This window comes from Anas acuta, chromosome 4 (assembly GCF_963932015.1).
Source record: "Anas acuta chromosome 4, bAnaAcu1.1, whole genome shotgun sequence".
Classification (NCBI taxonomy): domain Eukaryota; kingdom Metazoa; phylum Chordata; class Aves; order Anseriformes; family Anatidae; genus Anas; species Anas acuta.
Window position 1 is genome coordinate 6694296 of NC_088982.1, and position 11330 is coordinate 6705625.

Sequence of the window (11330 nt, forward strand, 5' to 3'; positions counted from 1 at the left end):
TTTTCTCTATCTGAAATTTTTTTACTATCTGAATCCCACTCAGGCTGAAACACTGACCTGTTCAAGCTAGTACAGAAAAAGATTACAAAGCAAGTAGAAAACTTTAAAACATTAGGATTTTATTTTAAAGATTTCTATTTTAAATTTAACAATCCTGAGTTAAAGTTAAATGCTGCCTTAGTCATTGAGTCTTCTAGATTTAGCTTTACATCTACAGAGAAAAAGAAACTAATAAAAGATGGAATTCAAGGATTAAAATTTAAGGAGAGGCCAGAGACTGAAACCAGAGTTAGAGTGAGAAATAGAGTAGAAAATGAGAGAAGCTTGAGAGTTTTATACAACATATTTTCTCATAGGTACAGGGTTTCTTTGAATTTTATATATTAGATAATGAGGAAATTTCCAATCTGTGCATTTACTTCATAAGACTTAAACAAGCTTCTTAGCTATAAAGAAATCTTTGAGAGATTTGATTTGCCAGATTCCAATGGAGATAAGGATAAATGTTTGTGCCACAGCCCACCACAAAATATTGCTGTTGGTCTGTTCACTTATATTCCGAAATTTTTCTTCACGTTCCTGAAGAAAAAAAAAAAATAATAATAAAAAAAAGATAAAGAAAAAGCATATTTAGTACTTACCAGCATCTGCATGTTTCGTGCTGCTATCGTGTTAACTAGACATGCATCCCTCTTCTGCATGGTAGTAAGCAAGCACTTTTCTCATATTGATAAAAATGAAAGTTTGTTCTTCCATAAGGAGGAATTTACAAACCAAAACAGAGAAGCAGACAAATTGCTGTCCGGAAGCAGAAATGCAAGCAAGTTTCCCTTGTTGCCAAATATATATATATATATATATATATATATATATATATTGGCAACAAATATATATATATTAAATATATTCCACTAGTACATGCTTAAGACTTTTCAGGCTTACAGTCACTTGCACATTGCAGTCAAGAACCTTTTGGCAGCCAAATGTCATTTTCTAGGGAACTAGCAGATAGATTTCAAACACAGTCTGAGTGCCTGTGTATGTGTAAAAAAGTGAAGACAATGGGTTTACTCTTGTTTGAAGGAGGGCTTTATTTCTAAGTGCATGAGGAAATATAAATACACACTCAGTCATTTCCTTATGCACTCCAATAAAATTTGTGCACACAGACCAGCATGGAAACAACAACTGGCAACATCACCAGCAATGGTACCTGCCACCTGCTCCACTGCTGTTATTGGCTCTGGCCAAGAAAACTATATTTGGAAATTCCAGCTTTAAAATAACACCTGTTGCTATAACCATGAGTTCATGGTAATTAGTTTTTATGTTGTTTCCTTTTACAGCTTAAAAATATTTTGTAAGGTAACGTGGGCTGTTTTGGTTAAATATGAATAGCTTTTTATTAGTTAGTTAAAAATAATACTGCAATTAAATAATAAACCTCAGATTACTTTATAAATCAATAAGCCTCTGTACTTTTTTTTTTCTATTAGGGAACATACATACTCTTTCATAGTTTTGTTCTTTGGAAACGTGTTGAATTTGCTCCATTAGATGTTCTAGTCTAAAGTTAACTTCATTCACTTTGTCTTTGGCTTGAATAACTGTTTCATCCAGAAAATGTTCTCCAACTCTAATGTCCAAATGGATACGCTGAGAACAGAAAAAATATTCTTATTACTGTGTCTTCTGTTTCCAAAATTCCTTACAAAAAAAAAAAAAAAAAAAAATCAGATCATTTCCCTTAAGCTCATTACAGAAAAAGAGCTTTAAATGCTTTTGTAAATCCTTCCTAAAGTTAGAACCAGATAGAATATTTGAAGTGTTTCTTAATTTCATTTTAAAATTAATTATACAAATTTAAAAACTTCACTAACTTTAAGGCATTGTTTTATACTAGTGTTTTTTTAACTACCGTGAAAATGTTTTCTGTTCTCTGCCCAAATTGGTTATAAAAAAAGAGCACTACTAGGAGTGCTTGTTATATTTCACATTCCATCCTAATATTGCAGAAATAACATTCTTCAATGAAGAATGCAGGAAGCTGCAGGAACCTTTTAATAGATGTGCTTCTAGGTATTCCACTTACAGTTAGGGATAGAGAACTGGAAGGAGACCAGCCAAATCATTATTTGCAGTTTATCATTGGTGTTAAAGCAGAACAGTCCATAAAGTATCTTCTTTGTTTCTCCACACACAGTATATCAGGTATGAAATAGTTCCCAATATCCTATAAGCAACTGTTAGAGCTATAGCAGAAGTGTCCCAAAACCTCCAGGTGACGTCCCATAGAAATAAAAGAGGTGAATACAACCTGCTGTATCATGAAACTTAGGCATGAACTGAAAATTTTGCAAAAACTAAAAGGAGAAAGTTGCCCCAGAAGCCAATTTGTACCTAAGAGAAAATAAATTGTAGTCTAGCAGATAATCTACAGAAATCCTAGATTTTGATACTACACAACAGAAGTTTGGTCTATTCAGATGTCAACCACAAATGGCAACCACATCTCCTTTCAGGTCTCTTAGAGTTAGCTAACTGAACATCCAGGAATCCCTCTCACAACATTATAGGAGCCTGTGAATTTAGTAAAGTTTGGTTTGAAACAGTTCAGATAACCACCTGGTTCTTATAGAAGGCTACATCAAGACTACTTCAGTTAGCTAAAGAATGTTTTTCCTTTTCTAATCTTAAATCCTGCAGTATAGATATAAAGAATAATATTTTCCTTTTTTATTTTTGTATTCTTAAGACAAACTCTTTTTAATGTCTATGCTATTAATCTTCTCCTTCCCTGGACCTGTTCACTTTTTAAAGAGGAAGGCCAGAACTGTATACGGTGCATGTATCATATAAAATGATATTAGTTCATCTCCATCTATACCAGATCAAAATCTCCTCCTGTATCCCCAGAATCACACTGATTGTCTGTAGTTAACTCTGACCAATGAATACTTTACCTCCCTTATCCTGTCTAGTTGATGAGCTCCACACTTTATTATTATTATTATTATTATTATTATTATTATTATTATTATTATTATCATTATCATTATCATTATCATTATCATTATCATTATCATTATTATTATTATTATTACTGGATGCTAAGTGATTTTGCAAAGTATATGATTAAATTTCCACTTATTTCCATTAAAAAGTTAATAATAACACCTAATTATTCCAGTGTAACTCTTCTTCTTCAGTAGTGTTAACATCTCTTGGTTCTGTGTCATCTACATGTTTCTAAAGCAAACGTCTAGGATAAAATTTGTCCTGTCTAGCTTAACACATTTACACATTTACAAAATGTTTATATTATCTAACAGTTTTTTGCAACCAACAGTTAAAAAAAAAAAAAAAAAAAAAAAAAAAAAAAAAACTCTAAAGAGCTGTCAAACTACCTTTTGAGAATAGGTATATAGATAAATTTTTCAACAGTGTTTATGAAATGGCTTGCCAAAATAGATTAGAGTCACGATAATGATGATAACTCCGATCAGATCAGATTTAACTACTAGAGAACTCTGATCAGATAACTCTGATGCCCCTCTTTTCAAAATCTGCATGAAGAAAATTTTTATTGGTTGTAGACAATATTGAGAATGGTAATATGTTCTTAATATGAATATCTTGCAAACATTTGTATGCTAAATTTTCTGAAAGACCTAGATCTAAGGTATTGAAGCCATGCAATACTATTACGATGTCACTGTTTTGTGACAGCATTTGTGGTAGTCAGTCTCACATACCTATCTTTCTGAACCAAACAGATGTTCTTATTGATCAGAACTATTTCACACTCTAAGCACCGTGCAAACATTAAATCAATCTGTAGTTAAGTCTTGCCTCTTGAATCTTAACTTGTTACATAGCAGAACAGTCTTTTTATCTCTTCATCTTCATAAGTTTATATTTATCATCTTTAATCACTAGGAAATGTTGCATTTTCTGCTAGAAGTTAAATTTCTAATACATTTTGTAAACTCCATAGTGTTTATACAATTAATACTATTACAACAAAGAATATTTAAGAAATACACCTACCAGTTTACTTCCTGCAAATGCCACAAGTCTCGTGGAGTTAGACTGTAAACAGATAATATGCTCCCCAGATAGATAGGATGTAAAAGAAAATGTTGCTTTTGGCCCATACAGTTTTGACAATATTACCTGCAATTTAGATGTGTTATATGTTGGATATGTACATTAAAGATATTGATAAAATAATCAAATGCAGTACTGTGAATTGGATGTAAACAGTAATAAATTAACCTCCTGAAAACATTAAATTTTTCTGAATTTCAGAAGAGATTTAGAGAATGATAAACAATTTTATCTCACAGTAAACATTGAAATGCTATGAATTTCTGCAACGTACAAAATCCAATGGCCTCTAAAGCATTAAAAGTTTGAAAGCTAAGACCTTGTCTAGGCACAGAATAAGTTGGTCTTTGTTGAAAAAGCTCAGGACCTCATGCTGCAGTTGCTATGCCTGCCTGATGGCTGCATGCAGCCTCACAGTATCTAGTCTTTTGCATTTTGTTTTATCATTAGCCTTCCTTTCTGCTGCTCAAATACTTTCTGAACCATTTTGCTTTATTAGCGAATTTTCATTGTTTTTAAATATAATATGTTTTCTCAGTTGTGGCTTACTAGTCTTAATGGCATAGTTTCCCAATTCCAGTAATAATGCAAACATTGTTCACACAAATAATTATCAAACATTCCATTTCTATTTATTTTCAAGCATGCCATTTCTATTTATTTTGATATCAACCACAAGGTGCTTATACATTTCAACAAGAAAATACTGAATTAGCAGATTAGTAGATTGATTGCAGCTTTATTTTCTCCCCAAAAGCATCAATATATTTAGAGTTTAGACTGCCAGTGTTGAAAGTCAATACATAAATTGTACAGAAATATTCATAAAGAGTATTTACCTCATCAGAAGGAGTTCTAACAGTCACAAACATCCCCAAACCAGGAGCAGATTCAAGAAAAACTTGTTTATGTATATCCCATCTCTGTACTTTGTAATTCCCTGAATAAAAACATAGATAAAAATCTGATAAATAAAACATAGTTTAATATTAAAGGTCCTTATTTTTTTCTTTCCACAAAAATATAAATGTTTTAAAATAAAACAATATATGTATTTCATTATGTATAATTTAAATTACTCAGAAGGCATTTTATAACAGTGTGAAATGCAATGAATTTTTACTACACTAGAATACTACAAAAATGATTGATTAACAAGTAATACTTTTTGATTACTCCTAATGTTCTTGCAAGATAAGCATCCAGAGGGCATGCTGAGACCACCAAAAGAGTAAGTGTTCAAATTAAGAGTAAGTGTTCAAATTAAGTAAGGGTAAGTATTCAAATTACATTTTTTGGATTCTTTCATATTTATCACATTACTAGTAAAAAAGATGATTATATATTATATATATTTATGATATCCCCAGTGGGACAGAACTTCAGTACATCTTGAATTGCTTCTTTCCAGATCACTGTTAATCAAAATATTGTGGTATGAATGAGTCATAATATATAGAAGCACATGTTGAAACAGCAATCCCACTGCTGTAGAATTAGAAGACAATATTTTTCTTTGTTCAGAGAGTTAAGCACTCCGGAAACTTTTTTTTTTTTTTTTTATTTGCGGTGTGCCCTCTTTTTTATCAACATGGTCTTACCATATTCATCAATCACAGATTTTCCTGTTAAATTACAAGCTATCTTTACGATTGCATAAGAGACATATAAAATATATATATAAGATTGCATCTTTATATAGCAATGACAGGTACCTACCAGTTACCAACGTGTCACTGGGAACATCTTCAATTATACATTTCTCTTCTCTTTCTGCACTATGAAAATACAAAGCAATTGAAGATGAAATCCAAAAGTTCATAAGAAATCCTATTAATTGGCTTTTCATTATTTTTATGTATCCTAGTAGTACTGCTTTTTGAAAATAACTATTTACAAATGTATGTAGTCCTGTGGTTGTTCCTTGTTTGCTGCTTATCAGTGTGGTTTTGAGAGAGGAAAAAAACTGTGAGAAAAGGCAGCTGGTGGTTACACATTTATAAATAACTACAGTATGTTCTGTAGAATGAGATAACAAGGAAAAGATAACTTGCAAAATCTTTCCTCTTTCCCAGCATCTAGATTAAAATTTCATTTTATACATAGAGTAGTATGAAACTAGAAATCACTTCTCAGGTACTTGAGAATGGTGCTCTAAATCACTGTATGCAACCACATTGGCTATCTCTTTCCATAACCTACCTGCTAAAATTTCCACTTAGTACATTGAACTTAGTATCTTATATTTCCTATTTGTCCAGGGTAATTATGGGTGATAAAGCTTCACTCCTCTGTTGTGACAGTTAAAAGAAATCTTGTAATTTGCAACCTAATTCATTGGACATAGGCATATGCCTGTACAGAAACCATAGGGACTACATAAAAAGGCTGAAAGAAATATGAAGAAATTAAAGAGGGAGGGGGGCGAAACCAATCTGAAACACTAACCTAAATACCTAAAATTTCAGGTAGGTAACTCTTAATGAGTCATTTCATATTTGCAAAAGAAGCACTGCTTTGTGTTTATTGCAATTCGCTGCACCCGCTATCTATGAAGCTGCCTCAATAAAAAACATCTTTTTCTAGCACTGATCAAGGGTCAAAACCAGCTGGGCCACCCAGCTGGGAAGCAGATGCCTTGCAGAAAAGGACCTGGGTGTCCTAGAAGGCTAACGGTATCAGGGGCTGCATTAGGCAACTTGTTGCTTCAGGAGAGGTAGTCCTTCCCCTCTGTTCGGTACTGGTGAGTCCACACTTGGCATACTGTGTCCAGTTCTGGGCTCCCAGTACCAGAAAGGCATGGAGCCCCTGGAGAGTCCCTTCCCTCCAAGAAAGGGCCACAAAGATGATGAAGGGACTGGAGCACCTCTTCTACAAGGAGAGGCTGAGAGACCTGGGACTGCTCACCCTAGAGAAGGACTAGGGTGAATTTATCAAAGTCTATAAATACCTGAAGGAAAGGTGCAGAGGATGGAGTCAGGCTGTTTTCATGGTGCCCAGTCAAGAGGCACAATGGGCACAAAGTGAAACACAAGGGTTCCATCAGCACATCAGGAAACATTGCTTTACTGTGTGTGTAACAGAGCACAGGCACATGTTGTCCAGAGAGGCTGTGGAGTCTTCTTCCATGAAGACCTGCAAAAGCCACCTGGATATGGCCCTGGGCAACCTGTTGGGGTGTTGGACCAGTGACCTACAGAGGTCCCTTCGGACCTAAACCAGTCAGTCATTCTGTGTGATTTTGTGGTTATCAGTTCAGTATATTTTATAGCATGAAGGATCTTCACAGAAGTTCTGGCACAAGTATTAGTTCACCTCTGGCAAAATACTATGTCCCTGTACTGATAAAGAGACTGTCAAAAACGAGAAGCCTCATTTCCTTAAACATTAATGCTTTTTCTTTCACTCCATATGGTTAAGGTTGGAAGGATACAAATCACATCTCATGGCCATTGAAGCCTGAAGAGTCTCAAGGGTGATATTAGGACTCCATTACTACTTTAGCATTTATCCATCAGATCTAATTTTAGATTACTCAGAATCTCATTTCATAATTGGACTCTTAGTCTTCCAGCACAGGGAGATCTTGACTGACATTCACCTGTATAAATTCTCATGCCTTTCCATATCTGCAAGAAGTATATGTTTGGCTGCAAACCATGAACTACTTGAGGAACCACCCTTTCAGTTTTTTATTTATTTCTTCAGGTCTCCAAAAAAGCATGTTCCAATGACAGAAGACAAGCAAGATGTAGAAGGGGATGTCACTTTATTCTTCACTATGTCCAGGCACAGCTGGGACAGACACATTACTTCTATATTTCTGTCTAGCAAATACTAAGATAGTAGGGCTGTTGGATTTCAAACAAACAAAAATAAATCAGTCTCCAAGCGATCAGGATGCCATGCAACATACTGAGAGCATTTTGTCTCAGGCATTCAGAGTACCTGTAATTTATCACGGACCAAACTTCTACATATTACATTCCGTTAAGCAGGATTTAGCTGATTTCAGAATTCAGGTGTTAGGCTTATTTTCTGAGCGTATTACATATTATCATGGAATAGTTTATATTACCTTTATTATGTTGTATCAGGTCTGATATTTCCACAGTATTTCAATTACCTGGGACTGAGAGTGTCCTGAACTGGTTTTGTCTTTGATTCCAGCAAGTACTCTCAGAACTTTTGCTTACACACCAGTTATATCCTGCTGGGCACAGTTCTAACTCTATGATCAGAAAGGCTGGTGTGCAGATTCCCTCCTGTTCTAGAAATTAGGTACACATTAGTTTCTGTTATCATGCTTACGTTAGGCAGTGTGGGTATTGAAAGTTGGATATTGGAGCTAGGTATTCAATGAACCCAAGACTGTCTCTCTCCAGAATGATCTTTAATAGAGGACCCTGTGCCATTTTGACATTCACCTGCAACATTTCTCAGCAGGCTTTGTGGATGCAATTTGTTCAGAGTTAGCTCACTCATCCCGATACATTCCCCCTCTCCATCTCCTCAACAGTAGGAAGATATAAGTACATGGCAAACTTCAACAGGGCTTCAAACTGCAGTTAATTAGTCTGTTTGACACATACACATACACACACACACACACACACACACCAATCCCTCTGGACTATCTGGTTATACTAAATATCTGCCCTCTCCTTTAGTCCACCTAACATTTATACCATGGTACCCAGGAGAACTTTTCAGTACCATGGATCACATCAATCACTCTTGTACCCTCACTTATCTACAAAACTACCCTAATATTTCCCAGTCAGTCAGCTCCAAAGTGCTACTCTAGATGTATGCAGAGAAGCAACATCCCATAAAAAAGTATAAATGTAGACACAGCTTCAGCTGGCATTCCTACTTACTGGTAGGAAGAGCTTTCATGTGTTCACAGCTAACTGTTCTTAAATTCCTTAAAGTCCTGGATAAGTTGTTCTCAGTAACGGGGTACCATATTCCACTAAGGGAATTGAATTCGGCATTCATGATTTTTGTAGGACCATGGTTTAAGTCAGTTGTTTTGCTGCTACACTTACCTTTAGCTTACCTTTAGCTGTGTCTTTCTTTGCTGCAAAAATGTCCATCCTGACATGAAAACTGATTATTCCTGCATAATATTCTCATTGAAAATAAAATGTATTTCTAAATCCATTCTGTTTCCTTCCAAAGTGTTTTATGACATTAGTTTAACCCAGAAATTAATTTATATATTTCTTTCCCTAAATTCCATGTATTTGGTACCGTAGTATCTTGGCTGCCAGCCATCTGTAACAATAGATGTGAGGAAAGAGTAAGGAAGAACTGATCTGTCAGATCTGTCTGTCAGACAGAACTTTCTTTGCTGTCCCAGAACTGTCAAGACAAATCCAAGACTGTGCTGAAAGTAGAAGTTATAAAGGCCTACCCATAGCCAAACATGGATCACATACCTCATTAATCAGTTTAATAAAGGTATATTATGAGAAATGTGCTCCATCATCAGAATGTGCTTCACTAGAACTCACTGTACCCACAGTTTTGCCAAGAAATGTCTGTCCCTGGTATTTGCAAAATGAATATCTGAAACTATACTTTTGGCCTTCTCCAAATACTACAGTACCACAGGGGCATCCAGACAGGATTACATATTTACCAGTGACTTCTGAAGTCACTTCTTACATTAAAAAAGCTTATCCACATAACTAACTGGATAGGAAACTTTTGTTTGAAGGAACCTGCAATGAATATTCATATCTAAACACTAAATTAGAAAGTTATTTATCACTAACTGGACTTTACTGAAACGTGCTGACCTTTTACACATTCACTTCCCTTTCAACTCCATCTTCTCCTCGGGAAACTTTTGGCTTCAGGAATATGAGGGACTCTGCTTTCAAATCATATCCTATAGGGCTAACATCCTACATTTGAGTCATGCAGACAATTACAGGTGCAGTTATTTTTCTGTTGGGCTTAGTCATTCAGTTATTCTGAAAATGTGAACAAGCAAAACTTCATTGTTTAGGGAAGGTCTTGGAAGGTTCTTTCAAGGATACCTTGCACTTCAGCAAATCTTTGTGGAATTGTTTTCACTAATTCATAATTTAGAGTTGCATCTGAATTCTGCCCAAAACCCTTTTTGAATTTAGTCCTATGAGCAGCTGATGAATCAATTTGAATTTAGTTTCTGTCCTCAGAGAGCATTTAAGTATATGCAGTAATAAGTTTAAAAGAAAAGAAAGCATTAAGTGAGGAAAAAATAATATAAAAAGGAGACAGAAAAAAAATGGAAAAGGTGTAGAAATTGACTAAACACAAAACATGGAAATAATATTGTAATAACACTATTTCTATTACAGAATGGACACGGGAACATCAAGAAAAGAAAGTATAATAAAAAGAATACTGAAATAATTTTGAAAAACATGCAACAGGGGGAATCTGAAGAATGTAAGATGTAGAAATTCCTATACTTAGCTCTAACAACTGTGCATTCATCAGTATCACAAGACCAACTTAGTTTAGCCTGATAAAGTTTCACGTTTCTTTGGGTCTTTGCAAGATTTATCTCCTGTAAAAATATAGAGAACTTTTCATGTGTTTCTACTCTACAGAGAATACAGTGTGTTCCTTTAAGTACATAATAAAGATTGCAATATTTGATATATTCCAAAATGAACCTACACATATGCAACCCAACGTTTCCTGTTGAATATCTTTCCTTTGTGTTTGTAGAATTGCAGTGTGCTGTAAAAGTTTTCTGAGTTGATTATAAATATTGCCTACTGAACAGTCTTACTACAAAATTCTTTTCCAGTTAGTAGCCACAACTCTTTAAAAGCCACATGTTACATTCATTTTATAACAGTTATTTGAGCATTAAAACTTGCCATCTGGAGCAGTTTCTGACATACTGTGTTTTGTTAGATCTGTGTATACCTCAGTCTTAGATAATATTAAAACGTCATTAAGTTTTCTCTGTGCAAAGGCTAGGATGACCAAAATAACAGCAAATGCATTTAAAGGAACATGAAGACATTTACTGCACATATAAAGAGAATTATATAATTTATGTTACGGTCAACAGTGATAACTTTTTAACAGTTATTTTTCAGACAACTCTCTCATGGGCGACGCTCACCAACTATCAGTCAGGTCTTAAATCTCAGTTAACATTTTTAATTAAGTTCAGAACTTTTGTACTAGTATCCAAACTTCTGGGATTT

General features: G+C 34.5%; 1 protein-coding gene across 2 annotated transcripts; it reads right to left on the reverse strand.

Annotated features, from left to right (window-relative positions):
- Positions 1–98: 98 nt before the first annotated feature.
- Positions 99–10971, reverse strand: LOC137855487 (transmembrane emp24 domain-containing protein 11-like). 2 transcript variants are annotated; one of them, XM_068679645.1, is made up of 5 exons: positions 5830–10971; positions 4950–5050; positions 4051–4176; positions 1510–1656; positions 99–579 (listed from the first exon to the last, which is right to left on the reverse strand). In XM_068679645.1, exons 1-5 carry the CDS (start codon positions 5957–5959, stop codon positions 430–432), a joined length of 654 nt encoding a protein of 217 aa, XP_068535746.1. In that variant the 5' UTR covers positions 5960–10971; the 3' UTR covers positions 99–429. The 2 variants fall into 2 exon arrangements, with proteins under 2 accessions (XP_068535746.1, XP_068535747.1); XM_068679646.1 differs by lacking the exon at positions 4051–4176.
- Between the last annotated feature and the right edge of the window lie 359 nt (positions 10972–11330).

Bases quoted from the DNA above. Each gene is read 5' to 3' on its own strand.
- LOC137855487 (XM_068679645.1), bottom strand. From the start codon at position 5,959: ATGAAAAGCCAATTAATAGGATTTCTTATGAACTTTTGGATTTCATCT. The intron at 5,051-5,829 runs GTAGGTACCTGT...GTTTTTATTCAG, and splicing joins CAGTGACACGTTGGTAACTG to GGAATTACAAAGTACAGAGA. The intron at 580-1,509 runs GTATGTATGTTC...TTTTTTCTTCAG, and splicing joins AAGAACAAAACTATGAAAGA to GAACGTGAAGAAAAATTTCG.